We start from the raw sequence: 24,000 nt of genomic DNA on the forward strand, positions 1-24,000 counted from the left end.
CTCATCATTACAGTTTTCATATTCCACTGGTGCGTAGAAACACACACACACACACACACACACACACACACACACACACACACACTCACATACACACACACTGCACTCATAATTATCCTCCCCTTGTTCTTGTAACGTCTGGTGCCGGGGTGGAGAGGCTTCGCTCGGCTGAGTCATCTTGGCGCCTGATGAGGTTTCATTATAAATTTGTGATCAGAGATTTTACTGCGGCCAGAAGATGTGACGAGAGTCAGAGCGAAGACTAATGTGTTTCTGATCACTGCAGGGATGGAGAATCTGTGTTAGAGGTGTAGCAGGGATGAGAAATGACTCATTCTTTCATTCGAATCACCAATTTTTCACTTTTCATGCGAGTGCAACTCTCTGAACTCGGCATGGGAGAGACTACCCGGTCCTTTTATCTATAAACTATAGAGCCTCTGATGTTTTGGCTGGATGCACTTCTGCAGCCATATAGGCCTCTTATAGAAACAACTAGGGGTGAGCCCGACTAAGGATCTGCTTAGTCGAATCTGATTCATCAGATTTTGCCCGTAGTCGACGAATAGTGGAATGTTTGTTGTTTTTCCTTATTGACCCAAAGTCTGCATGATGGTGACCGCATGACAATATTACACATAACCCTTTACAATTAAGAGACTCAGAGCTTAAAGTTAAAGGGACAACAGAATATTATAAGCATAAAACTTAGATTTTTTAAATCTATATTGTAAAAACAACGAGGTGATGAAGGAGAGAAAACTCAAATAAGGCCACCATCAGTTAAACATGGAACAACGCTCCACTATAGAGAAAGGAATCAGGAGATATTTAAACAGTGTTCACACAGAGAGAGCAGCACTGCAGAGGGTAGTTTGTCCAACTTAAGGCTAAACATTTGTATAATGTTCAAAATCAAACCTGAACCAGCTAAAGGGTTTTTAAATCTCTTAACAGAACCTTTTAAAACAGTCTTTCATCGCGTCTTTGTCCGCTTGAGTCTTTTCAAACTGTTGGTGAGGAAAACCATCGTGTGTACGGGCAGAAGTGCGCTCCTGTCTTTGTTGACTGTAAATCCTGTCTTTGAGAATATCCTCTCTGATGGCGTGGAGGTGGATGGGATGCTGTGGATTGTTTTTGAGGCTTCAGACAGCTTTGGGTATCCCTCCTGGTTCTTTTGGCCCCGTACAGTTTTTGTATGGTCCGGTAATCCTTGATCTCACAGCCCTCTTCATGAAGCTGCTCCTCATCTTCATCACTAGTTTTTAGGATCAACTGAAGTTTTATTTCCTGACATTTTGAGCTGCCATGAATGTAGAAAGATTTAAAGGCCAGCTGAGGTACGTCTGCTCCACAGGTCCCGCTAAATGGGAGAGTCCACCTTTAATTACCAGGGGAGATTTAATTACCACTTTAAGGAGATTTAACACTTCAAGAGCTGTTCTCAGAATTACATTAAATAAGTCTATATTTATATCACAATAGGATATGAGACACTGTTTTTACAGGAAACAGGAAAATAATGTAAAATTAGACATTGAGCACCCCCATGGTTTGAATGGAATGATCCACGTTTCATATGCAAATATTCGACTATGAGATTGGCAGTCGACCAAGACTCGTTAGAACGAATCGTCCAATATTCCACTATTTAGGGTCACCCCTAGAAACAACACAACCTTTTTACAGAACATATAATACAGAGAATTTCTCCAGCTCAACCTTACTCTCACACTCTCAGACTTCCACCAGATCCGTGTCCTGGGGCGTAGGTTTGATTTTGACATTGGTGGGGATCAATGGCGGTTGCCTATGAGGGGGGACTATTTTCCTTCGTTGAAATAGCTTCTAATGTCCATCCATCTTTTCTTGCCTGCCGACATCCTCAGACATGAGTGCACCGTCAACACTGGCGAAACCTGCAAGCGAAACAGCCTACAGGGAGCTAAGCCAATCAAAAAGCAGACCGGTCTCAAAGACGTATTTGGGAGCCGATGTCAAAATGGGAAAGGATTTAACCCTTTGTGTGCCATACGGTCCATACACAATTCTACGCCACTGCGATCCGCTGCGGTCCGGCTCTGTGCTCTCTTGTCCGTCAACACCCACCGCCTGCGTTTTCAGAACGCAGCACAGCTAGACCGCCGGACAGCTGGAGTCATGTGACCTAGGTTTTCCCATGGCAATCACTAAATCAAGGATTCTCCTCCTCCTCCTCTCCTCATCCATGTTGTCTTTCTGGTCCTCTGAAAACCTCTGACCTGTTGACTCCAGGCCTGGCTCCGCTCAAAATGACCAGATGAACCAGATGTTTTCATTTTGTTTTGGTGCCTGACTTCCTGTCACGCTCCATCTGCTCTGTTGAGATTGATGCGTCATGCTCTGCATCTGGCGAAAAATAGAAGTCTTGTGTATCTGATCCGGAGGGCTCCGACCTGCTGGATCAGAGATGCAATGGAGCAGATCCAGTGGGAGTTAACAGATTGACTAGAATAGAAACCTATCAGATCCGGTAGTGGATCTGAGACGTACCGGACACGGATCTGGTTGAATTTGGCCGTCAGCACTGGCTGCAGCACTTGTGGCAGAATATCACAGCTCAGCAGACACTTTAGGTTCTTAAAATTGTGTGATTATGTTGCTTATTCTTCTAAATAGAAATCTGTGAAAAAGAACAGCACTCTGAGGAACTTTGCACTATCATTTTAATGCAGAATCAGTGCATATCTGCAGGGACTGGATTCAATATCTCTCCAGATTGACATTTCAGTTCCCGGGCTGCCATAGTGGTGATTGGTGAACCTTTTCCCTAGAAATAGGAATTGGTATCTGTGTTAAAAATCCTGAATCACCCAAGCACTCATCTACATTTTTGCCTTCTAATCCGGTTCAACAGCTCTTTGTTGTAAATGTCACATTAGTTGTTTTTGCTTCATCTCTTCCATCACCGGCACCTCTCCTCCTCCTCTTACCTGGATCCTCTCACTCTATAATATTCAGATGTCCTCATACATGTTCCAGTTACACATCAAAGCAGTTACAGTGGTGCACGAGGCAGCCTCAAAGCACTTCTGGTGAACAGAAACACACCTGGTTATTGTCTGCTTCTCTGATCTCTCCCTGGTTTGTGTTTGTGTGTCGCAGGTGGAGAGAGAGAGGCCTGCCCTTCTGGTCCGGCAGCCGCCAGACTCACGAGAATGGACCTTACAGCAAGTTCAGGACGGGTATGAGAACATTTTCCCTCCCTCCATTTGTGTTGATGTTTTCGTGTCTGTGTTGTGTCGTTGTGAATAAAACTAATGCCTCATCTAGTCTACGTCTCTCGACCTTCAGAGGCATTAGTTTATGATTCTCTTTGCATGCAGTGAATTCTGAATTCCTGTTGTGTGTGTTTGCATGTATCTGTGTGTCAGACTCTGCAGAAGTCATCTGTGTTTGCTGGAACCCGCTCCAACCATTGCCCCCTGCTGGAGGCTTCGTATCTCTCCCCTCAGTCTACGACCCATGACGCCCTGCATGTCCGCCCTGCATGTCAGCTCTCCAGAAACCTTGTAGGAACCCTGAGTCCTGTTTGCACCCTGCACCCTTCTTTTGTTTCCTGTAGTTAACCCTGCTCTAACCTTCTCTGAGGCACATAGAAAGAGATCTGTGTTAGTTTTTCAGGACTTTAAATGGCAAACTAAAGATGAAAAGTCCAGATATTTTACAAATATTGATGGAGTCATGATCTGAAGCATGAAAATGATCTTGGATTAATTCATTTGTTGAAATAACGGCATAAGGCTGACAATGAAAAGGTGAAGATTTAGTCTAAGATCTTCTCAGGTGTAGTTGACATCGTTACATCTTATCTGAGAACGACAATCTGAGCACTAATACAATATTGTGGTGATGAGGATAATCAAGCTTGTGGTCCACTAATGACCAATATAGGCCTCTGTGCACTCATGACAGACCCAGCTAGTGAAAGGACTTGCATGAACTGAGGTGAAGCCAGTTTAAACTTTCAGTGGGAGATGGAGAGAAGCGGCCACATCTTCGCTCTGCCTATCAAAAATTTACTCGCTCTGAGCTTCTGGAAATATGAGACAGTGGAACCTATGAAAATTTAAAATCCATCTTTCGGTCCTGTAACAGAAACATGATGCAGTATGTGGTCCTCTCCTGTGTTTGTAACAAAGATTAATATGATGGAAAAAATCCATGTTAAAGATCAGGCCCACAGCGATACAGTGATATTATTTAAACTCATGCAGGGAACAAACGTGAGAATGAGCAGAGTGACACCTGGTGGTGAAGAGGGGAACATGAACCAAAGCCTCACCTCACAAAAGTATAAAACAGCCAGAAGAATACATCTAAACTTTATACTACAGAAGACGTTCTATAGAAGAAGTCCCCACCACAATATGAGTATCTTTGCATCATGCACCAAACTCAGAAGTCTGAATGTAGCTCTCTTTATTATCCCTCCTCTGTGTTTATTGATGCCTCTCTGTTTAACAACTAACTCTTACATTACCTGTGCTTGAGCACTACTCAACTCATTTTTATTTATCATACTTTCAAGTATTCAGCACAAAAGAACAGAGAGGCAGAAAATAACAGAAGTAGATAAAAGTTACAAGGCTAAAACAAGACAGAGGACAGTAATATGAAATACTTCAAACTAACATAAAACAAGATAAAATCATCAAAATAAACTCAATAAAATCAAATCTGAAAAATACCAGAAAAATGAGATTTAAAATAAAATAACATTAGATGAATAACATGAAAATAAAGCAACATTAAATTAGATTAAAAAATGAATAAATAAATAAAATAAGAAAGAATAGAATAAAATGAATTAACATAAAATAAAATAAAGTTAAATTAATATACAATAACAGATAAGATAGAATAAAATAAAAACAGATGAACAGAAAATAAAATAGGATAGAATAAAATAAATAAACTAATAAATGAAAGAGAATAAAATAACATAAAACAAGAGAGAATAGAATAAAATAAATGAACATAAAATAAAATAGAATTAAATTAAAATACATAACATAGATAAAATAGAATAAGATAAAAATAATTTAACTAAAAATAAAATAGAATAAAATAAAATAAATTAACCAATAAAAGATAAAAAATAAATAAAGATAAATATGACTACTCTGTATTTACACACCAAACTCCTCAAAGATGCACACCCTGCTTGATCCCTGTTTCCTCAAGCATGCTATCTAAGTATCTAAGTTAGCCACACTGCTCTCTTGTGCGATGGAGTTAACTCTTCCCTGTTTGATTTCTGCAGAGCTGAGTGATGTCTGGTCCATCTCCAGCGTTCATGTCCGGCCTGACCTACGGAGCACTCCCAGTTCCCCCAGCAACCCTCACCTGCCCACCATCACAGAGGAGTGAGAGAGGAGTGGGAGAGAGAAAGACAGAGGAGAGAGACAGAGAGAGGAGGAGGTTCTTCAGGAAGAGACAGGGAGCGTTGTTTTTAAATCTAAAGTACCGTTCAATAACAAAACAACTGTGACGTTGAATTAAACATCCTTAATATTCAGTAACAATTCAACACTTGAAGGAATGGAAATGTCAGTGAGAAAGATGAGGAGAAATGCATCAGTCACTTTAAAACAACCAAAACTCTTCTTTTAAAGCATCCAGTCGTGTTCATGTAGAAGAAGAAGAAGCAGAAGGAACTTAGAGACAGCAAACTCTCCTGTCTCGTCTCTCTCATCCTCTATCAATCTCTGACCCGACTGCCTGCAGGAACGGAAGTGTTGAGCTGAACTTCATCCTCTGACGGAGCACAGACTCTGCTGACTCGAGCCCAGCTGCTCCGGTGTGTGTTTTATTCACGCTGTGTACTCATCGACACCGTGAAGTGAGGACAGTGAAACACTCCCCCAGAGGCTGACATGCTTGAGAACATTTTCATCCTGTGTCATTTGAACTTCACCAGCTGAGACATAAAGACAACTTTGTGAAAGAAAGGAGGAACAATGGATATTTACTGATCCTCTAGCTGCTCCTGTCTCGTTGATGAAACATGAGTCAAAGGATGAGCGACAGAGCGGCGTGAACCTGCAGCAGGAGGCATGATGTGGACGATGATAAAACGGACTCTTGAGCATCTCCTGTGAGAGCTTTGTCATTTTCCTGCTGTAAATATATCAGGAGCTTAGACCAAACTTTAAACCATGTCTTATATTTTGATCTGTCTGTGACTCATTGGATGCAGAGTAAGAGGTGCACACTGTAGGACTGACAGAATGAATGTAAATCTGAGGATCAAGAGGAGATAGATAGTGAGTATTTATGTTTTGTACTTTAGTGAATGTATTCTAAAGCTGGACCGTGTTTCTTAAAAGCATGCAGGGAATGTTTTCGGCTGGAGGTCCTTTCAGTTTGTGCCAAATGTAGAATTAGCTGCTCTGAAAACGGACGAGGATGCTTCTGAGAAACCCGACGTCGTGCCCTTTTTATGAGGCAGCGAATACAGCATCCATGAATATACGCACAACAAACTCTGAAGGAGGTGTCTCTATGTGCGATGATTTCCTAACCTCAGCTATTTCAGATCTGAAATCCAGAGTTTAAGTCTGGATTCTTCAGGTGAGAGATCCGTGAGGTTGAGGGCTCGGTTCTCTGAGGAGGTTTTGCTGCACAGTGATGGAGATGAAGCAGGACCGGATGCAGAAAGTGCAATTAAAGCTGCTTCGTTTCCATGTTTAGAATAAGAAATTATTTAACCAGGATAGTTACTGTACAGCATAGTTCCTGACAGATCTCTTGTGTTGCACATCTTTGCAGGTAAATATCGCAAGTAACAAGTTTAACAGCTACATTCAAGCTGCGGTCTGAATCTTCGTGCACATGGCTTAACCGAGCACCTTTCATTCAGCATCTCCTCGCCTGATCGGACTCATTCTTGCACTATGATGAATATTATACTTTAAAGTGAAGCTGTTTGTCTCCAGGAGACTTCAGGTTGAGGTTCTTTTGTCTGTCTCGTTCCACTGCTGCTTTCCTTATTCTTAATTTACAGGGACACATGACCTCTGACTGATTCTGTGTTCAATCCGTCTGAAAATATCTAGAGGTAGAGTCGGGTCACTACAGCGCAGAGTCACACGCAGCTGCAACCAAGAATCTCAATGTACTGTCTGTATTGTGATATGACTACGTGGTCGGCAGTCGGTTGAACTGTGTTTGTTTTCTGGTGAGAATGTAGTAGCTGATCTGTTGGATAGGCTAAGTATTTAGCTACAGCTATCAATCCCTGCAAAGCCATATTCATTTGATCAAATATGTTCTGCTGTTAAGACTGTTCATCTGAAGTAAGCGATCGTGCAGCGCTGCATTGAATGTTTGCAGATATGTTGCATCCAAAGCCTTGTATGTTTTTATCTCATTCATCTGTTTAAAGAGAGGCTTCACTCAGAGTCTCTCCTGTTAGTCTGTGTCAGCGCTCAGCTTGTAGACTGAGACGTCTGTGAGGAGTTTTTATCATTTAAAGGTATTTAATCTGGTAACACAGCAGCAGCCTGGAGGTACAGGCTGCTCACTCTCATGATGAAACTTTAACTTTAACCTCAAACACATCAGGGGAATCTTTGGCTGCTTTATTTTGGGTATTTTTTTTTTAAACAACCACAGAAAAGTTCCCTTTAAGTGACCTACTGCCGCCTAACTTCAAGTTAAGACTTGTATAACACTCATGATGTGTTTCAGTCACATCCAGACACATCTAATGAAGCTGCGCCGGTGTTCCGCCCCTGCATGCTGCTCTGCATGCTGCTTCAGTAAAGCTTACTTTTAACACGGTGGTCCAAACATGGAGTAGATTTAGAGGAAAACAAAGTTAAACTGATGCTTCATCGTCCAGACTAATAAAATAATTCTAACATGGGTTTAGTAGTGTAGGCGCCTTTGTTTTCAAACTGTTATTGTCTGTAGCGTTATATATGTCATGCTGTACTAAACAGCTTTTTAAACTTTCTTTTCTCTTTTGGAAGCATTTCATATTTTTGTCCTTTTTTTACTGTAACTTCTCTCTGACTGTAAATGCTGTTGTCATCTGGTATTAAAACGTTAGAAAAGGTTCAGTCATTGGTCACACTGTCTGCTCTGATTTTACTACACAGGCCTCCTGTCTCAATCACTGCACTGATATCATAATCTGCAAAATTCAATATTCTCAGTTTCTCATATTATAAATTTAATTATCTGGTTTAAAATCAGCTGTAGATTAGATTAACACCAGATCTTTTCATTCACAAACCGTTCTTTAGAGCAATTTCTTCTTAAAACCCACTTACAAAGTTTTTAAGAAGATTCTGACATCACTTAAATGTTCTTATCTGGGATTTGTTTGTTGCTTAAAACACTCCAGAGCACCCTTCGGCACATCTGAGTGCTGACATGTCAGAGTAAAATAGTTGAATATAGTGTTGTCCTTCATTTAGCACCAAAACTTTAATAAATGCATGATTTAATCAACTTTTATTCAATCATACAAAGTTTATTTTAAACTACGACATGTAAAATTATGAATTTGTAAGAGGCAAACAGGTAAGAATTAAAACAAATATTAGAATCAGGTCAGAATGAGCTTCACTTGGAGTCCAGTGCACAATCGGTTTAATTTGATGTGAGCAATCCTGATCCTGATGTCTCTTCTCTTCCTCTCACTGCCTGTGTGATTTCAGTATTTGGCCCTGCAGTGTCATGCCCTTATATGGGCATTTAAGGACGTATATCTATGCCAATTAGGAACATTAAACCCAAGCTCTAATCTTACGAGGACATGTGTTTTCACCTGGCTCAGCAGTCAAAATTAATATTTATTTAACTTAAATAACCAAACTCATCAAATAACTAATGTCATGTATCAGTTTGAGGATAATCAGTCGTGTCTGAAATGTGTGGATGAGTGAGAGTGTTGTGTGATGTTAGTGATGCATGCTCCCAACCAAACAAAGACAGGATGAGGAAGGAGCAGCAGGCCCAGCTGAGCTGGCTCAAACAACATGCCATCTCCAGATAACCTGCCGTGTGAGGGAAACACAAGAAGACTGAGAGACTGAAACACACATGACATGCAGACAGATTCTTCAATTTAAGAACACAGGTGAGAACAAGTCTGCTGTTTTTAGAAGATGTTAGTGAATGAGGCCCTTATTCAAAGTCATTTAAATCAAGTCAGAAAAATGTATTTAATGTTTGTTTTTTACCAAAGTTATTACACAGAGCAAGAACTAAATAACCTCACATGAAGATAAACACAACAAGTTTGCATTCGTCCACAAAGAAAGAAAAACAAACTGCAGACTGTAAAGGTATTGGCACTGTCGAAATACCGGTGTATTTGATCATCATACAAACATAATAAAAACAGTGCAGAGACAGAGGAAGCTTTGTCACATCTACAGGTTGGAATCACACAGGCAGGGCGAAGTTAGAGACAGAGTTCAACCACAACAAAAAGCAGACAGGATTTTCTTTTCTTAGTGCCTGATTATTAAACCAGACCTGATGTTTCAAAGGATAGTTTAGTAGGATGTGTGCTAATCTGTGCTTTTTAGGGTGAAAGCAAAACAGTACAGTAACATAAGTCATATATATCTAAATCAAAGTTTGTGCATCAGTTATATTCTCAATACAGTACGTTCTGATGCAAAAACATGGTTAAAAGGCGAGTATTTCTCCAACCTCTGACTCCACTTGGTGTTTTACTCCGAGCAGCTTATTGAACCTATGGCCAGTATCAAAACCAGGATCCAGAATCCATCTTCAGGATTTCAAAACACCTCTTAAAAACTTCTTCACCTTTCATTTCAGGGTTTGTCACCACAGTACACACTCTGATGCACGTCCCAATTCAGCTGCAGCAGTTTAATCCAAACAGTGTCACAGTGATTTAAAAAATACAACTTAACATTTCGTTACACAACATGAAGAAATGCCCGTTTGCAGGATGTTTCAGTGCATGTTTTTTAATTAGACTAGCTATGTGAGCAGCTTCTTTAATCTACAGACAACTATTACTGACTCTGCAGCTCTCCACAGTGAGGTGACAAAAAGCTGCTACTGAACACAAACAGCTGATAAATAATCTACAGTAATAACATGATGTAAACATGAGTGAGGGATTGAGAATAAACCCACAGCTGAGACGTTACAGGCCACAAAGAAGACTTCAGGAACACAGAGCAGGTCTGTTTTAGTGTTGCACATACAAATAAGACTTTTACATTAATGACTCAAATTTGTAACAAACTGTTTGGGTTCAAGGGCCTGAGAGATATTCCTGTTTGACAAATGAGGGGATCATGAGTATTATTTTAAGAGTTAAACACAAAACCTTCAAAAGAGAATCGCTTTTAAACCTTTCATTGTTTCTGACTTTGTTTCTTGCAAGAAAGTTTTAATTGAGGCTCTAAATAAGACAGAATTCAAACTTTCAATGTGCTCAAAGAGAACAAATATAAATGTAGTGTTACTAAACCTCACCTCACAAATACAAAAACACCCTTTACAATGACTGGATGGATGAAAACTTCATTTTAAATCCTCATACTGACACGGGGTGCTGCAGAGTAACTCTTAGAAGTGATTCAAAGTTTCTACAGTTGTTAACGGATTAAATGTCAGACTTTTCTTTATGTTTTTGATATCACAAATAATTTAATTTCAAAGTCAAATGATCAAAGATGTAGGGAAATACAGAAGGACTCATCAGGCCCACTGATTTTTATAAGTGCATGTTTCACATCATGATTTTGCATCTTTAATTTCCAACATAAATAACGTGATCTGATCACAGGTGAGGGAGTCAGAAGAGGTGGAACCTCTTGAGCTTACAGGTGTTGTAGTTCACAGTCTGAGTTGTAGTTTTCCTCATTAAGTCACACGACAGCAGATGAAACGTTAAAGTCAAAGTCTGCAGATGTCACAGGAACGTTGCACCTCACAGGAGTTTCCTTCAGGCAGTCTCCTCCTGCAGAGTCTGATCTGAGCAGCAAGTGAACACCATGTCTGTTCAAACAGGTCCGTCTGTGTAATCCTGAACCAGACCAGGACCTGCAGGACGGAGGGTCAGGAGGTTTCAGAGGTAGTCATCCTCACTGGACGGCTCGTCTTCATCGTAGTTGTAGCTGTTTTGATATCTGTTGCTGGGGCCTTCGCCGGGGTCGTCGCTGCTGGCGGCCGAACTCTCCCCCGTGAGCTTTGACCCCTCTGAGCTGGCAGAGGGAGTGCGGCTCATCCTCCACAGCTGGTGGGCAAAGGTCCGCCCCCAGCTGCAGGGCTGGCCAATGGGGCGCAAGAGCCGGATGAGCTCTGTAGCCTCCTGCCAGTAAGAAGTTCACTTGCTCTGGCCCCGCCCGGAGCGCTGCTTGTTCATGGTGGTGAGCATCTGACTGATGTACGAGGTCAGCAGGTCGTCCATCTTGTAGCCCTTCAGGTAGAAAAGAGGAGAGATGACATCCTGTCAGTGTTTGTCTCAGTGAACCTTTTGGATATTTAAAGATGAGTGTGTCGTTATCACTCACCAGCGAGGTCTCACACAGCAGTTTGCTTCCTCTGACCAGGTTCCCGATGGTGATGTGGAAGTAGGTGTTTCCACTGCTCCAGTTGGAGATCTTGGTGAAAGGGTGTGTGGTCAGGATGTCCTGCAAACACACAGAGAGGAGTGGAGAGAGGTCATAACACGGTGCAGACAAGGAGAGAAGAGAGAGACTTCTAATCACACAAACCTTGTTCTTGGGGTCGATGAGGCTGACTCCGTGCTTGTTGATGGCGATTAGAAGAATCTCAGGGAAGTTGGGTTCTGTCGTTTGCTAAAGACAAGTCAGATTTATGCTGTTAGAACTTCTAGATACCTAAAATCTAAACATCCCTTATTTATGTTTCTTGTTTCCTCTTTCCTTGCATCCTGTCTCCTTAAACAAGAGGGTAAAACTCCCCTAAGTGGTGCTGCCTAAACATTCAGTCTAATCAAAACAATCCTCCAGAAGCAGCTCCTCCTATCAGCATCAGTTTTTAGAGGCTTAGAAAACGCTTTGTGTGATTTACCCATAATGCATTAGGAAGAACAGGTGCAGGTGAGAGGAACAAAGGGACTCGTCCTAACACAAGTTTGGTTGCAAGAAGTACTTGGTTAGTTTAGGAGAGGGTGAAAGTTTGAGCTGGGATAAAACTCTCAAACAGAAGGAGCTTTGGGGCAGAAGTCAAACCTCTCGTTGAGAAGCTCAGGTGTGTTTACCTTGACCTCAAAGAAGGCGGAGCCAAAGGTCGGCCATTTGTAAATGATCTTCAGGAACATCAGTTTGGCTTCTTCCCTCGATTTACCGGCCTGTTTGTTGAAGTATGCAACCACAGACTGCACTCATCACACACACACACACACACACACACACACACACACACACACACACACACACACACACACACACACACACACACACACACACACACACACACACAGAAACACACATCCTGAATTATTGTGATATTTAAACCCATGATGACTCAAAGCCTAATAAAGATTCAGTGTGTTCATAAAGGATTAAAGTAAATCCACATTACCCTCTTCCAGTCGTCCGGTGACATCTGACGGATGAGATCCTGAGGGACCAGCTCCCGGAGCATCTTGGGAATTGTAGGAAAGTGGGATTTGTCGTCCTCAAACTTGACGCGATAGATGAGCGCTGCGAGCTGGAAAACCTCCTCTCGGGAACATTTATGGTAGCCGCGCAGGTATTTCGGAAGCTCCTGGTTTAAAGAAGAGGAGGGGAAAGAAGGGCGTTAGACTTTAAACCCTCAGATGTACAAGAGTGTGAGTGTTTCCTCCTGTGTCCGAGACGACCAACCTGATAGTAGTGAAAGATGGAGTCAGCGAAGGAGTCTTTCCCTGGGACCGTGTTCGTCCACAACTTCTTCATGAAGAACACCTGATAGGTCAGAGACGGGACGATTCCTGCAGGACGGACAGAGACGTGTGAGACCAAGACGTTCAGATATCAGGAAGTTTCTGTCAGAGGTAATTCATTCATTTTCTTTGGCTTGAATTTTGGAGGGATGAAAAAGATGCAAACCATCTTTAGCAGGTCGAGATTTCTTGATCCAGTCCGTCAAATGTCTGACAAAGTCAAAGAAGAAATCTCCCTCCGGCACGCTGATCACCTGCAGATCAGAAAACACACAGAGAGAGGCTGTCAGGGAAATCAGTGACATGAAACCAAATCAAAAATGTGATGAAAGTTTAAATCTCCTGTTGAATAATGTAGATTTAATTTATCTCTTCTCTACTCTGACAAAATCACATCAAACCTCAGGCAACAAGGAAAACATGTTTAATTCAAGTTTAATAAATCCTTTTGTTTCTTCGATCACAACTCTTCAATAAATCATGTCATATTAAAAATAAAATATTTATACTGTAGTTTAAAAAAGAGGAACTAGAACAAGAGTCTGCAGGAAGGAGTGACGGCATAAAATGAAAGAAGAGATTAAACATCGACTTATGAGTTTTAGAAGAATAAATCAGAGTGTCGATGGGATTCAAAGATAAGAGTAGTTATTCATCACCTTCCTTTTCATATATATTGAATGATCCCGCTCTAAAGGCAGGGACAGATCTTTAATATATTTTTCTTTCCTCTGAACTTCAGAGAAGCGATCCTCAACCTCTCACCTTGTCTGAGATTTTGACGAACAGGCTGAAGCCCTCCGGTGATTTGAGCAGCAGCCTGGTCGAGATGTTCTGGCAGAAATCCTTTGCTTTGGTGCTGGACTCCACCTCAAAGGCCTGCAGGTACCAGACACAACCTTTAATGATCTGTAGAAGTTTATTTCACTCATTTATATATCTATTTCTGGTGTCATACCTCGTCTGTGTCGTCGGGGAAATAGACTTTGTGGAAGATCTGTGTCGTCTTGTGTTGGATAGCCTCCACCTCCACCAGATGAGGGGGGTACTTCCTGGATCCGTTACTGCTCAGCGTGACAACAAAGACAGAGAAGCAGGGAGAGAAATACCAGTCCAGTTGGCTTCTACTAACAACTAAACATGTATGTATGATCTTAAAGATGCAGCATTCGTGATGTTTTCACATCAGTCTGCACACAAAGGGATGATTATTTTCATGTCGTCTTTAATTGTCGGATGAAACCTTTACCGTAGAGATTTGTGCAGCCTCTGCATGCAGTCTCCGGACAGCGGGTGGTGTTTCTTGGACTGGAGGAAGCGCTGGATGTGCGGCAGCAGCATGTTGCTGGGAGGATACAGACCGGTGCACAACCAGAGGAGCTCCCAGCCTTTCTCCTCGCTGTACCTGCAGCAGAACAACCATCACGTTCAGCCTCTCAACTTTAACACCTGCAGGAGTTCAATGCTGCATATTTATAACATTACTCTGATAAGATTGATATTGATGTGTCATGTCACACACTTGACGTGGTTGTCAGTGAGCTGTTTGATGATCTGACAGTAGATCTCGTCTTTGAGAGGCTCGGCTTTCAGCGCTCCTTCAAAGATCTGGTCGGTCAGCTCGTTGACTGAGCGCGTGCGTTTGGACGGATAGTCGCCCATGTACTTCATCATCGGTGGGACAGACGTCAAGGAAGACAACAACCTTATAAACTTTACCATAAATATAGAATGTGTTTAAATATCTGGATGTGTGACAACATGGGGCCTTAAAATAAATGAAAGATGTAACTCTGCAGCTTCCTGTCTGTGGTGGGTTGAAGATCAAAAAAGCCTTGGAATTACTCGTGTACGTTCACTTGAAGAGGAAAAACTCCCACAGGACTCCGAAGTAAAACTGATAAAACAAATTCCTTTAATCCACAGTTTTGTTAACCAATCTTACTGGATGTTCAAAGTCAAGTTTTCCTAAACAAAGAATTGTAATACTACGGTAAAGAAACCATGTGGCTCAGTCCTTGATTGATCCTCAACTGTCTGCCCCAGTCTCACCCTACGGACACACGCAAGAGCGCTCTCTCTCTTAAAGGGACAGTAACATACTCACTGCTGACAACAGTACCATTCTGCCTTTTAACTTTACAAAATATCCACATGAATTAAATGAAATTACTTTTAGCTGACTCAAACATATTTTATCACTTAACTTATACAATAAAATCACAAATATGAAGATTTACTGTAAACCCAAAATTGTTAATTATTTATTTTACCTTTAATATGCCTAAACGTAACTTGGCCCTTACATACCGGCCCCTAATTGTGCCCTAAACTATACACAATTACCACACAAATTGAACATATTGGGCCAAAGATATAGTCTGTCCAAGGAAGAGTCTTCTATGACAGTCTTTGAGGTTGAGGGATACGACCTCACTCAGCTTCCTGTAGAAGACATATCTTCGTGATGGGCCTGTCCAAAGTGTTGGTTTTGGTTTTAACCCGTACCTGTCGAACCAGTCCAGACTTGTCTGGGATTGTCTGGATTACCTTTCCTGTAAGCCAGGAGTTGCGTGGTGCTGAATCGTCGACTATCAACACAATGTCTCCAGTGGTAAAGTTGCGAGATGGATGGCACCATTTTTGACGTTCTTGCAGCTGCGGTAGATATTCTCTGGTCCACCGCTTCCAGAACATGTCCGCCATATACTGGATCTGTTTCCACCTCCTTCTTGCATAGATGTCGTGTTTGTCGAACACTCCAGGGGGTAAAGACGGCTTGGTCTTCAGAAGCAAAAGGTGATTGGGCGTAAGAGCCTCCAGATCATTTGGGTCACTGGAAGCCTTTGTTATGGGCCGACTGTTGATAATGGCCTCTGCTTCAACATAGAAGAGTGTGTAGGCCCTCTTCATCCAATGTCTGTTGCTTCAGGGTGACACTCAAAATCTTCCTTACAGACTTGATTAACCTCTCCCATACACCTCCGTGGTGGGAGCCAGTGGGAGGATTGAACATCCACTGGATGCCACTCTGATGTAGTGTGTTCTCGATCTTGGAGACATTCCATTCTTCAATGGCTTTCTTTAGCTCACGCTGGCCTCCAACAAAATTGGTCCCGTTGTCAGAGCGGAGAACTTTGACCTGGCCTCTTCTGGCCATGAAGCGACGAAGAGCGTTTAGAAAAGAGTCTGTGTCCAGTGAGGACGCTACCTCTAAATGAACTGCTCGAACTGTCATACATGTAAAGATAACGCCGTACCTTTTCACTTTACTTCGCCCACGTTTTACTTCGAATGGGCCGAAGTAGTCCACTCCAGTGTTGGTAAATGGAGGGTCGTCTGGCAGGACTCTGTCTCGAGGTAAGTCAGCCATCAGTTGTTGTCCTGCAGCTCCATGTGAGCGTCGACAGACAAGACACTTGGATAGGATTGTCCTTATGGCTGAGTTTGCGCCAGGAATCCAATACTTGGTCCGCAACTTGAAAAGCACATGATTTCGACCGCTGTGACCCAAATTCTCATGGATTTCTTTGAGGATCAGCTTTGTGACATGAAGATCCTTATCAAGGATTGCCGGCCGTTTTGACTCCTCCGGTAAAGCTGCCCTGTTGAGTCTTCCACCAACCCTGAGAATGCCATCTTGTTGGACAGGGTTTAGCTTGAAAAGCTTACTGCTCCTCTTTATGCCTTCACCCCGTTGAAGTGCAGAGATCTCTTTGGAAAACGTTTTGCCTTGGCAAAATCGAACGATTTCCCTCTCTGCTTCTGTGAGGTTCTCCACTGTGAGTGTATTGGAGTCAGCTCCAAATAGGTCTGCCTTGAAACTCCTCATCTCCTTAACGACTTCGAGGGGAGATTTTGTAACACTCAGCTCCTTTTTCTTTCGACACTGGCTCAACAGAATGCTCTTGAATTTAAGCATCCAAGCGACTGCCTTCTTAAGACGAATCCAGGACGAAAAGTATCGCATGAATTCTAGCGTTGCATCTCTTGGATCATCTGTTACAGTAGCGCAAACTACAGAGCTCTTTACCTCTGGGTCCTCCATGGTTAGGTCTCCAGGAACTAGATTTTCTGGCCAATCTTTCATGGGCTTGGTAAGAAAGTCCGGCCCCTGTAACCAAGCGTGGCTTTGAATGAACTTCTCTGCTTTGAGCCCCCTGGATGCGTAATCAGCAGGGTTCTGTGAAGTATTAACATACCTCCATTGGTGTGGCTCAGAGATCTTCAGGATGGTATCCACACGGTTAGCGACAAAAGTGCGGAATCTGCTTGATTTGTTACAAATGTACTTCAGCACAGTTGTGCTGTCAGACCAGAAAACTGATTCTTGTAGTTGTAGTTGCAGTTCAGATTTCAATACCTTGTCCATGCGGGCAGCCATAGTTGCTGCGGTAAGCTCCATTCGTGGGATAGTAATGGGCTTCAGCGGAGCCACTCTGGCTTTCCCCATGACAAACGCACAGTGGACCTTGTTGCTGCTGTTTTTCTGTAGCAAATAGCTAACTGTCCCGTAACCATCTTCACTAGCATCTGCGAAGTGGTGGAGTTGATGGAATACTGTCTCACCAAAGCCTGCAGGCTTGAAACACCTTGGGACACTAAAGTCTTTTAACTGGTGGAGTTGAGCTTTCCATGTAGACCACTCACGACTGAGGTCATCAGGAATTAGGACGTCCCAGCCTAGCTTCCTTCTGCAAAGCTCTTGCAGGATTCTCTTTGCTGGGAGCAAAACTGGTGCCAGGATACCTAACGGGTCATACACAGAGCTCACAATGGATAAGATGTTCCTCCTAGTGGGGGCTTTGTCTGACATTATTATCTTGAACCTGAAGCTGTCAGATTGGATACACCAGTGAACTCCCAAAGCTCTCTCTGTAGGAAGCACATCTTGAGTCAGATCAAGGTCTTTAACTTCTGTTGCTTTCTCCTCTTCTGGGATGACAGACAGCATGGCTCTGCTGTTACTGATCCATTTGGTAAGTCTGAATCCTCCCTTTTCGCATACAGCTCGCAAGGTGTGGTACAGCCGCACAGCTTCTTCTTCTGACTGAACTGATTTAAGACAGTCGTCCACATAGAAGTTGTTGAGCACGGTGTCAACTGCTTGGCTGTTGGACTGATCTCTGTTGTCTTCCGCACATTTGCGTAGGGCAAAGCTGGCACAGCTCGGAGACGAGGTTGCACCAAACAAGTGAACCACCATCTTATACTCCACTGTCTCCTGACTTATGTCACCTGATGTCCACCAGAGAAACCGGAAAAGGTCAGAGTCTTCGTCGGGCACCTTAACCTGGTGGAACATGGCTTCCACATCAGCCATGACCGCCACTTCCTCTTGCCTGAACCTGGTGATGACACCGAGGAGGGTGCTGGTCAGATTTGGTCCCTGTAACAACTGATCATTCAGAGAAGTGCCTTTGTATGATGCTCCGCAGTCAAATACCACTCTGAGCTTGTGCTTCTTGGGGTGATGAACCCCATGGTGTGGCAGGTACCAAACTTTATCATCTTCCCGGCTGAGGTCTTTGTCAGATACCTTTACAGCATACCCCTTTTCAATCATGCAGTTCATGAAGGCTGTGTACTCCAAATGGAATGTAGGATTCTTTACAAACTTCCTCCTTAAGTTCAGAGTTCGTTGCTCAGCTGCTGCACGGTTGTTGGGCATCTTCACATCCTTGTTCCTTAGTGGTAGTGCAATGCTGTAATGTCCATCCACAAGTCTAGCTGACTGTGAGGCCATGTCAAGGAACTGAAGATCTTCCCTTGACATTTCCAGCTTCTCATCTTGCTCACACTCAGGGAAGTCACATTTGAATTGTTGACTCCAAAGTGTGTCTAGTCTGCTGACTGATATACGATTTGCAGCAACCTGTATCAGCCCGCTTGTTGAACTGTTGGAAGTTTCTTTCCGAAGAGGTCCATTGACAGTCCAGCCTAGCCTTGTTCTTACAGCATAAGGACCGTCATTTACGCTGGCGATAACCTGCCATGGTTCGATAGCTTTGGGCGCGTTAGTCCCAATAAGGAGTCCTATACCTGCATCTATCCTTGGAATTAACACCTGCTGAAGGTGGGACCACTTGTCAACGTCCTCTTGTAAAGGAATGTTGTCTGTAGATGCAGGAATGGTTTTCTGACTGTACGAATCTGGAAGCCCCAGAAAGTCGTTGCAGTCCAATCTGCTTACTTCGAGGCCAGACACAATGTGACTGCTGACAACCCTTTTCTCTCCCATGGTCTTCAGTAGAATGTGCGTTTTTCTGCCTGTGAGACTAAGTTCTTTCATTAGCTCCTCAGTGCAGAAGCAAGCAGTACTCCCAGGATCAAGAAAAGCGTAAGTTTGTGTCACCCTTTGGCCCTTCTTGGTCTTGACTTGAACTGGAACTATTGCTAAGATGCTCTCTACGTTCTCAGTATCACCAATGGTTGCATCCATTCCCACAAACCCACTAACAATGGATGACAGTTTTTCTTCATTTTCACCTGGTTCCACTTCGTGCCTTACCTCCTTGTTTGAAGAACTGGGTTTCCCCTTCATGTGCAACACTGTAGGGTGTGACTGTGTGCACACTTGGCAGCTCAATTTCTGCTTACATGAGCTACTCATGTGACCCTTTTGTAGGCAACTGAAACACAAACCTTTAGCTCTTAAGAAGTCAATCTTCTCCCTATGAAGAGACTTCTTCATCCTCTTGCACTGTTCCATAGCGTGTTCAACACCATTGCAGAAGAGACATGGTTTTGAAAATGCACACCTTTGGTTACCACTGACTTTATCTTCTGGCTTAGGCTTTACAGTCTCTTCCTTGTTACTGGTGATAATTGCTGCTGTGGTGAAGCCTCTCTTGCTACCACTTCTCTTGTGCAACCTTTCATCCACTTGAGCTCTAAGTTGGCTCTTTGAGGTAGAGTCTTTTATGTCACCAAACAGTGGGTGCAAGGCTTCCTTGGCCTGCTTGTTCACAAAATCCACAAGGTCATTGAACTTAGCTCTGCGAATTTCCCTGTCCTGTATTCCACAGACTTGGCTCCTCCACCTTTCTCTCAATTTGTACGGGAGTTTGGTGATGATAGCACGCAAATTGGCTGTACTGTCTAGCTCCTCCATGTACTCAACATCAGTCATAGCATTACGACATCCAGTGAGATAGAGGCCAAATGAGTGGAGAGCCTCTCCATCATCAGACTTGATGGTTGGCCAGTTCAAAGCCCTGTCTATGTAAGCCACTGAAATCTTGTAGGTATTCCCAAAATGTTCTTTCAGAAGTCTTTTGGCTTCATAATATCCACGTTCGGGATCCATATGAAGACAGCTCCTTATCAGCTCCCTCGGCTGTCCACTGGTGTACTGCTCCATATAGTACAATCTGTCCTTACTGCTCTCTGTCTTGTCCTCTACTCCATGTTCAAAGGCTCTTATGAACAGTTTATATTCTAGGGGGTCTCCTTTGAATACAGGAATGGTCTGAGGAGGCAGGGTTGCCAATCTCTGCTGCTTGGATAGCACTTCAGCAACATTTAATAGAGCCTCTGGCTGCTGATGAGTGGTCAAAGTGGGTGAACTTTGGACATTTTGTGGAACATCATTGTTTCGTGCTGCTTGTCTGTCTGTGGTGAGTAAGACACTTCTTTGCCTTGGAGCTAGCGGATCACAAGCTTTGTTTGAAGCTAAATAGGAGTTCATTCCATCATGACTTGATGCTCTGCTTGAGAGTCCTTCAAACTCAGTCAGAATCTTAATCTTAGCATCATTTGCTGCTAAAGCAGTTTGTATCTCAAGTTCCTCTTTTTCTCTTTTGAGTTTAGCTTCTTTTTCCTCCAACATTTGTTTCTGTTTTAATGCAGATGCTTGGACTAACAATGTAGCACGCTCCAATTCTGCCTTAAGACGAGTAGATGATGCAGTAGATGATGCACGAGAGGAATGTGCCGAAGGTGCCTTTGAACTACGCTTTGAAGATACTTTAGATGCATTGGAAACACTGTCTGATGGCTGCACCTCTTCATTGCATTTAGCTGCTTCCACAAGACGTAGATTAGCCTCATTTATCCAAGCCTTCACACTCTCTGCAAATTTCCTGAAAACATCAGCCTTAGGTTCAAACCAGTTAGCTTGGTCTCTGTTCATTTCTTCTTCAGAAATTTGTTGTAACAGTCCCTTTACCTTGGTGTTCCATTCACAGAACTCTCCAAACAGCTCGTTGAAATCCACAATAAGCTTGGTCGAAATTACTGTTACATTATCATCTTCACTGTCCATTAATTTGCTTATCTGGTTCATTTTTCCCGTTAGCTTAGCTAGCTTGGCCTTCCGTGCGCTAATAGTATGCCTCACCTTTTCCTCCATAGCTTTAGCTGTGACTTTCACTGTCCTAGTGTCTACAACTGTAGCTGTTTCGTCCTTTTCCTGCTCCATGTTTGTGATGAGCAACCTAGATTTAGTTGAAGCGTTTCAGACACTGTTGCTTATTGTCCACTGATTGGCTTGACAGAATATCCAAAAAACAGCGTTGTTAACCAGCTCACTAATGCGTAGAGTGACGTTGCGTATGTCAGAGTTACAATTTCCATTTTACTCACGACCACCGTAACTTGAATCAGTCGAAATCCCTTCCTTTGTGCTTCAAATCCATCCATAAATGTCCATTCGTCCAGGTAGAGCAGGTTTCTTTACGAATGTGGTGGGTTGAAGATCAAAAAAGCCTTGGAATTACTCGTGTACGTTCACTTGAAGAGGAAAAACTCCCACAGGACTCCGAAGTAAAACTGATAAAACAAATTCCTTTAATCCACAGTTTTGTTAACCAATCTTACTGGATGTTCAAAGTCAAGTTTTCCTAAACAAAGAATTGTAATACTACGGTAAAGAAACCATGTGGCTCAGTCCTTGATTGATCCTCAACTGTCTGCCCCAGTCTCACCCTACGGACACACGCAAGAGCGCTCTCTCTCTTAAAGGGACAGTAACATACTCACTGCTGACAACAGTACCATTCTGCCTTTTAACTTTACAAAATATCCACATGAATTAAATGAAATTACTTTTAGCTGACTCAAACATATTTTATCACTTAACTTATACAATAAAATCACAAATATGAAGATTTACTGTAAACCCAAAATTGTTAATTATTTATTTTACCTTTAATATGCCTAAACGTAACTTGGCCCTTACACTGTCCCTCCTCTTCTGGTGAATTTAAAATGCATGCATATACACCGTCTAGAAGTGAATGTAATAATGTGTAAAAATGTCTCTCTCAGGTCGTCTGCTTTTAAAGGATATCGATGAAGGACATGCAGGCGTCCTGAGCCAGCTCCTCGTGGTTGACCACCTTCTTCAGCAGCGGCTGTTTGAGCGGCTCTCTGGTGCAGCTCCACATCTTGTCCTTCCCTCGATTCTTGGTGACCATCACTCTGCTCAGGGTGTGTTTGGGAGGAGGTCTGTGAAGGATTAAGGTTAGTACAGATTAATAAAGGGCCTTGAGGGGATCCCTGACCAGAAGACTGACTGTGTGTACCTGAAGTAGTCGTAGGAGAACTCCTCCAGTGTGTACGGTTTCATCTTGCCCTCGGTCTCAGGCATGACGAGCTGAGACACACGAACTGACTCCTGACGCTGGTCTGGAGTCATCGTTACCAGGGCCTGATTGGTTAGATCACATCAGGATCAATTAGATCCAGCAGGTAGAAACTTTTACATTAAAGCACGAGTCAGAGGTCAAACCCAGTTTAACAGTCCAGGAGACCTAAAAATCTGAGTTCCTCTCTCACCACTATCTCTGGCTGTGGCCGGGTCATGGTCGGCAGCACGTAGACGCAGTCAGCTGGAAAGTCTCCCCTCTGATTGGTCCGTTCGTTGACTCCATGAGCCCAGCCAGAGTTGAGGACCTGTTCTCCTGTGTCCTGGTCTAACAGGATCAGGTCCCCTTTCTTGAAACTCAGGAACGTTGACTCCTCGCCTGCTGTGGAAAGAGGTCATACTGAGATGAGATGATTCTGGAGTCCCTGAGCTCCCTTGTCTCGTAGGTTCCTCAACTACTACTATCCGTCTCCCCACTATCATCTCTCTCTCTCTCTCTTCATCTCCCTCTATCCTTCTCTCCAACACGGTCTCAGCAGATGTGTGTCTAACATGAGTCTGGTCCTGCTGGAGGTTTCTGCCTGTTAAAGGAAGTTTGTCCTTGCCACTGTAACTTGCTAAATGCTGCAAAGTGCTCTGCTCATGGTGGATTAAGATGAGATCAGACTGAGTCCTGTCTGTAAGATGGGACTGGATCTGATCCGGTCTTGATGTTGGGTCTTTGGTAATAATAGAACAGTAATAGAAAGTAAGAATAATCGAGTTCAGGACTCACTGGTGTTCGGGTTGTCCTGCAGTGCGACCACAAACTTGGACCTCTTCCTCAGGCCCTCCAGGAAGGTCACCACCAGGTCCCGGATGTCCTCGGCGTTGTTGGATGTGAAGGTGTACTCGTCTCCTTTGATGGTGGCCAACGTGAAGTTCTGACTCTGCAGCTTTCCTCCTCTGAGAGACAAGGTCACAAAATCAGGGGGACCATCTGAGTCTGTAACACCACAACATCTCTCTTTGTTTAACTCTGGAGATACAGAGATATGCCTTTATATGACAGGCAGCTGAAGAGAGAGAGAGGAAGTGTTTGGAGAAAAGAGTGAGGGATGACAGGCAGCAAAGAGCTGAGGCTGAGAGTTGAACCAGCAGCAGCTTGTGTTTGAATTCAGCCTCCAAAACATAAAAAATAAGAAACAAAGGTTCCACTTCAGGGATTAAGAAATAACCTGCAAACAGGGGGGCAGGAAATGTGAGGAGAAGGAGAGACTACACTTCCCAGCATGCCTCACCTGCTACTGGAAACTGCATTGATTTCTGGGAAGGACAGCTCCAAGAGGACCTGCTCCTGTTCATCCACAAAATACACCCCGGTCCAGTTCACGGCCACGATCAGGTCGTTTTTAGGCAGACTGGGACCTGAGGGGGGCAGAACGGAGTCAGACGGGAGGGATTCATCGTTTCAGACAAAGAGAGCAAGTTTCAAACG

The 24,000-nt window shown here is 43.2% G+C and overlaps 2 protein-coding genes and 1 long non-coding RNA gene across 10 annotated transcripts in view; 2 read left to right on the forward strand and 1 right to left on the reverse strand.

Annotated features, from left to right (window-relative positions):
* The window catches only part of gdpd4a (glycerophosphodiester phosphodiesterase domain containing 4a), a 36,657-nt gene extending 28,545 nt beyond the window's left edge, over positions 1-8,112 (forward strand). For 5 of the 8 annotated variants that reach the window (XM_034701755.1, XM_034701759.1, XM_034701756.1 and 2 more), the window contains exons 15-17: positions 1-29; positions 3,145-3,224; positions 5,306-8,112. The exon at positions 1-29 is cut by the window's left edge and continues 54 nt beyond it. In XM_034701755.1, coding sequence (XP_034557646.1) covers positions 1-29; positions 3,145-3,224; positions 5,306-5,412 — 216 coding nt within the window. In that variant the 3' untranslated portion in view covers positions 5,413-8,112. Of the gene's footprint in view, positions 30-3,144; positions 3,225-3,413; positions 3,552-5,305 lie in introns of all 8 variants that reach the window. The other 3 variants (XM_034701758.1, XM_034701761.1, XM_034701762.1) reach the window with 1 other exon arrangement.
* Positions 8,113-8,908: 796 nt separating this feature from the next.
* On the forward strand, positions 8,909-14,700 carry LOC117825846. The gene is made up of 4 exons (XR_004633920.1): positions 8,909-9,133; positions 13,677-13,819; positions 13,955-14,076; positions 14,189-14,700. It is a non-coding gene; the product is annotated as an uncharacterized LOC117825846 (long non-coding RNA).
* myo7aa (myosin VIIAa) overlaps positions 9,200-24,000 on the reverse strand; it is a 41,112-nt gene continuing 26,311 nt past the window's right edge. The window contains exons 36-51 of the mRNA XM_034701800.1: positions 23,804-23,930; positions 23,299-23,468; positions 22,715-22,905; positions 22,462-22,586; positions 22,227-22,384; positions 14,457-14,610; positions 14,184-14,339; positions 13,893-13,998; positions 13,700-13,813; positions 13,101-13,188; positions 12,876-12,982; positions 12,592-12,777; positions 12,269-12,385; positions 11,760-11,843; positions 11,556-11,675; positions 9,200-11,461 (exon numbers count right to left, since the gene is read on the reverse strand). Of these exons, the coding sequence (XP_034557691.1) occupies positions 11,369-11,461; positions 11,556-11,675; positions 11,760-11,843; positions 12,269-12,385; positions 12,592-12,777; positions 12,876-12,982; positions 13,101-13,188; positions 13,700-13,813; positions 13,893-13,998; positions 14,184-14,339; positions 14,457-14,610; positions 22,227-22,384; positions 22,462-22,586; positions 22,715-22,905; positions 23,299-23,468; positions 23,804-23,930 (2,096 nt within the window). The 3' untranslated portion in view covers positions 9,200-11,368. The remainder of the gene's footprint in view (positions 11,462-11,555; positions 11,676-11,759; positions 11,844-12,268; positions 12,386-12,591; positions 12,778-12,875; positions 12,983-13,100; positions 13,189-13,699; positions 13,814-13,892; positions 13,999-14,183; positions 14,340-14,456; positions 14,611-22,226; positions 22,385-22,461; positions 22,587-22,714; positions 22,906-23,298; positions 23,469-23,803; positions 23,931-24,000) is intronic.

Source organism: Notolabrus celidotus, chromosome 14 (genome assembly GCF_009762535.1).
Source record: "Notolabrus celidotus isolate fNotCel1 chromosome 14, fNotCel1.pri, whole genome shotgun sequence".
In the NCBI taxonomy this organism is placed as follows: Eukaryota; Metazoa; Chordata; class Actinopteri; order Labriformes; family Labridae; genus Notolabrus; species Notolabrus celidotus.